Source organism: Diadema antillarum, unplaced genomic scaffold (assembly GCF_040938485.1).
Source record: "Diadema antillarum isolate AM-2024a unplaced genomic scaffold, OU_Dant_1.0 scf00000123, whole genome shotgun sequence".
NCBI lineage: Eukaryota > Metazoa > Echinodermata > Echinoidea > Diadematoida > Diadematidae > Diadema > Diadema antillarum.
The window spans coordinates 147761-152500 of NW_027271012.1; the positions used below are offsets into that span (position 1 = coordinate 147761).

Below are 4740 nucleotides of genomic sequence, written 5' to 3' on the forward strand. Positions count from 1 at the left end.
CGCTGCGCTCGCTCTCTAAATTTTATATAGAAGAAGAAGGTGAGAACAAAATGTGATGATGGCGCGGACAAAATGACAATGTCTATTGTGTTCACACATGTCATTTTATGTTTAGCAGGCAAAATGTTTCACAGAGCAGCGGCTGCAATTTCTTTCGTTCTGAAGCGATCGCCAATTGGATCAAAAGAAGGCGCCAACGGTTTCGAAAATACGGGGGGGGGGGCAAAAAAAAAATCTAACAAGATAAGAACAAAACGTAATGATGACGTGGAGATATACAAATTTCGGCTCAATCGCTCGTACTAATTTAGAGTATTTCTTCAAGTCCTCAGTTTGTTGGTAAAAATCGTTATCTATAAGGCCGTCACTATATCTTGATTAGAATTGTAAGATTTGAAAAGCAAAAAATGACAAGAGTTCCACGTTTTGTAAGCTGAAATACAAAAATTTTCGGCTCGCTCGCTGCGCTCGCTCGCCAAAATTTATCAAAGCAAAAAGGAGATAAGAATAAAATGTCATGATGACGCGGAAATATACAAATTTCGGCTCACTCGCGCGTACATGGGGACATTTCATGAAGCAATTTGTCAGATATTTCGACTGACAAACTGTTAAAAGCTACTGAAATCCTTGCTTCTGATTGGCTGAGAGCAAATTTTGTCCGACAAGTTGTCGGACAAAATGCTTCATGAAATGCCCCCCTGATTTAGAATATTTTTTAAAATACTCAGTTTCTTGGTATAGATAAATCGTAATTTTATAAGGCCGTCACCCTCTTGATTAGAATTGTAAGATTTGATAAGAAAAAAATGACAAGAATTCCATGTTTTGTCAGCTGAAATACAAAAATTTTCGGCTCGCTCGCCAAAATTTATCAAAATTCATTACATTTAAATCACTTTCAAAAGACCCCTTTTAAGGGCTTGAAAAGCATATCATGTGGACTTTGCTTAAAGTCCCTGCCGGGATCGGGTTGGGGTTGAACACTAGTCTTTTTCAGAAATTAGGGACGCAATTTTCGCGCTTGCCCCGGGCGCCGTTTTCCCTAGATACGCCACTGGAGAAGATGCATAATGCGCGAAAGGCGGCTCAGTACTCTAATACAGAAATACAGTATGGAGTACATTCATTATAGCTATAGAGCGCCATCCATTGTTAAAAATGTTCAAAATGCATACCAGAACCACACAGATTGGATCGTCGAGACTTCTCTAGCGCATGACAAGTACCACCATGTCTATGAGTTCCTGTAAGTGTTCCTAATACGATAAATATTCCTTGGAGCGCTTATACAAGTATACAGACACAGCTGCCCTTCGATTACCTCTCCTCGGCACACACCAGCATCAGCTTCTGGAACCATCTGGTGACAAAGTCTGTAAAAAAAAAATACAAACGGAGCGAAATCATCAAAAGAAGCTCAATCTCTGTCGACCTGCTACAATGCTCGAAAGTTAACTTTTACCTTCATCGGAATTTGTGTCAGGGGACGTGTGTGTATGCATGCTGCCAAAAGGTAGGGATCCGTATAAAGTAGAAGTTTCATGACGTGTGAAACGTATTATAAGTTAATATGTTTATGTCACTCTACTACATGTGTCACAAATTTCTATTAAAGTTTCTTTTATCATAAGAAAATATAGCAGTACAGTTTCTTGCCCCATCTTTTAAAGTTTCCACGTATTACTTTTTTGAAATCCTCATTTATACATGAATAACTAAATTTTGACATGGTTTAAAGGGGATGGCTAGTAACTGATCAGTGGGAATCAGTGAGAATGCTAGGGGATGATTGTTCCAATTCTTGCGGGATTAATTTTAGAGTCTATTACTTATATCTATTGTTGTGTGAAAATTATTTGCTTCAGAACGGTCTCACATTCAAGTAATGTACAGATTAATGCTCCGTCACTGACCAGGGACGCTAACCTGGAAGCATTAAACTGCACATTACTTGAATATGAGAGCACTCTGAAGCAAATAATTTTCACAAAATAGATATATAATGTCCTCTTAAATGAATCCCACAAGGATTGAAACAATCATCCCCAGCATTCCCACTGATTCCCACTGATCAGTTACTAGCCATCCCCTTTAAGTGATTCCAAATGGTTTGCTGTAACGAAAGTCCATTGTATAGTCACAGTATTTGTAGACTGTAATAATTCATTATCAATTATATACAATTAATTGGAGGAGCAGTGATATCATCGTAAGCGACAAAAGTAGTAGAAAATTAGCTGCAGCAACAGCAATGTTAATAGTAGAAAATAACGTTTATACAGTAAAAACCTCGTTATAAAGAGGTTGGATATAACGACCCCCGCTTGTAACAAGGTGATTTTGGAAGTTCCAACTCTAAATACTTCTCTGTTTGCTTATTCTTTTTTTTTTTTTTGAAATAATGATTTAGAGTGTGAAACCCGATATGATAAGGTAATTGTCGTACTTTTCAGGTCCTCGTCATAACGAAGTTTTCCTGTAAATTGAATAAAGGACTTGCGGAAACGTTGCTGTTGTTTTTTATTCAAGCTCGTCATTGTGTTTTACGTTTTAGAGAAAAGTAACGGTCAGGTGACCGCGGATACGGTCAGGTGACCGAGGATACAGTCAGGTGAGCGAGGATACGGTCAGGTGACCGAGGATAAGGTCAGGTGACCGCAGTATACTCACCGTTGGCCTTGAGCGCCCACAGAGGTTTGTTCTTAGGCCGCACGATGAAGAAGTAGACTGGGATGCCCGTGCACATGATGGCGATACCGATGACGGTGTCGAGTGGGGCAGCGATGGTTCCCATGACGAGCAGGAAGATGCAGGCGATAACGAAGATGATGGGGAGGAGGATGTTGACCTGTACGGCGATTTTGAGAGGAGAAAATCAAAAACGTGTAATGTAGGGTGCATCATACCTCTCTCCCCCCCCCCCCCTCTCTCTCTCTTTCTGTATACGTATCCCCTTGACTGAATGGATGTATTCAAGTATCCGTTCAAAAGACTGTCTGTTAGCATGGTTTATAATTATTCTCTATTTTTTTTCACTATCTTTATAGCTATTGACAATTCAGGAAATTACATTTTACGTAATGGTTACAAATGGCAATAACAATACTAATAATAATGACGATAATCATTATAAAAATAATAATAAAGATGATGATTCAACGAGTGATGTTTATTATTTTTAAGGTCCGTTAATTCGAAATTGAAAAAAGCTTGTTATTCTGGAGGTTCGTTATTTTAAAACACACGAATTCCCATGCCTATATGTTCATTAATCTGAAAATGAAATAGGATTCGTTAATCTGAAAATTTGTGGCTTTAATCCGAAGATTCGTCATTTCAAAGGTTCGTCAATCCGAAAATGAAATAAGGTTCGTTATTCCAAATGTTCGCCAGTCCGAAAATGAAATGAGGTACATTAAAACCAAAATGGAAGGAAGGTGAGTACTAAATAAAACATTTATGGAACCCCTCTGTGCTAACGAAACTTGAGAATTACGAACCCTATTTCGCTTTCGGATTGACGAACCTTCGGAATAACGAACCTTATTTCATTTTGCATTCACGAACCTTCGGAACAACAAACCATATTTTCATTTTTGGATTTATAAACGAGCCTTAGGAACCACCACCCTTCGGAAAAACAAACTGTAACCGACTTAAAAGTAGGAGAAAACGACGATTTTATATTTTAATTGCTATGCTGTGCGCAAGTCATTAAACCTAAAGGTGTATAAATGGGTACCTGGCAACGCTATGGTAATAATAATGGCAGAACCCTCTAGTAGAACAAGTAGAGCAGTGAAGAGGCTATCCAGGATAAAGAAGACATTATTAAAATTACCATTTCGGGGACCCTCCTGCAAAATTAGGGATCGTTGTTACTGTCAGAGGTAAACCTAATTTTCCCCGGCACACGACCTTTACCTTGTACGGTCTGGGTCTGTCTGGCTCCTTGTATCGTAGCCATATAAGACCTGCAACGGCGAGGGCGCTGCTGAACCATGTGACGAAATTAAAATAATTGATGAGTGTGAAGACGTCGCCAGCTAGCGAGTACAGGATGGTCAGTAGAGACTGGAAATAGATAGAGAAACAAAAAAATAAACAAAACAAGGGAAGGAGGTAAGATACCATGAAAATTTGATGAGATACTCGAGCAATTGACTCCTACATCATTTCAGGACATAATGTAAATCTCCAATGAAATTAATTCAGACTGCCTTCTGAGGGCCAAATATGATTATGTTCTGAAGATTTGTCACGGTGATTTTAGGTAAAAAACACGAACAGTTTTGTCATTAACATCTGCTACCAAGTTGGCCATCATACCACCAGATATATAAAAACAACAACTGTGACAAACTCGACCTGATGACGCCAAGATAACAATTGCCTGTTTGTCTTACTAATTGCTTCTCATGTCGTCTATCGTGCCCAATCTAATGTTTGATTTCCTTCTATTTGTAAATGACCGATGACTTTGGGTACTGTCAACAGCAGCTGAACAGTGTGACAGCAAGTCTTGAGTTAATATGAGCTCATCTGCGCAATGATTACGATCCCCTGAAGGCCCGACATTTTGGAGATGATTCAAGTGACAGCGTTACTGCTAAAGAGTCTCCAGATAATGTTATGGGAGGAACATATGAAATCGTCACTGGATAAGTCCATAAGACAGTACCTGGAGGAGAAAAATACTGTTTTCTCTATACCACCCTTCTGGAAAGCGAACTCCAT

The 4740-nt window shown here is 39.0% G+C and overlaps 1 protein-coding gene across 1 annotated transcript in view; it reads right to left on the minus strand.

Moving 5' to 3' along the window:
* Window positions 1-1150: 1150 nt before the first annotated feature.
* The window catches only part of LOC139720158 (Y+L amino acid transporter 2-like), a 40152-nt gene continuing 36562 nt past the window's right edge, over window positions 1151-4740 (minus strand). Inside the window, exons 8-10 of the mRNA XM_071631524.1 lie at window positions 3928-4077; window positions 2674-2851; window positions 1151-1376 (exon numbers count right to left, since the gene is read on the minus strand). Coding sequence (XP_071487625.1) covers window positions 1321-1376; window positions 2674-2851; window positions 3928-4077 — 384 coding nt within the window. The 3' untranslated portion in view covers window positions 1151-1320. The remainder of the gene's footprint in view (window positions 1377-2673; window positions 2852-3927; window positions 4078-4740) is intronic.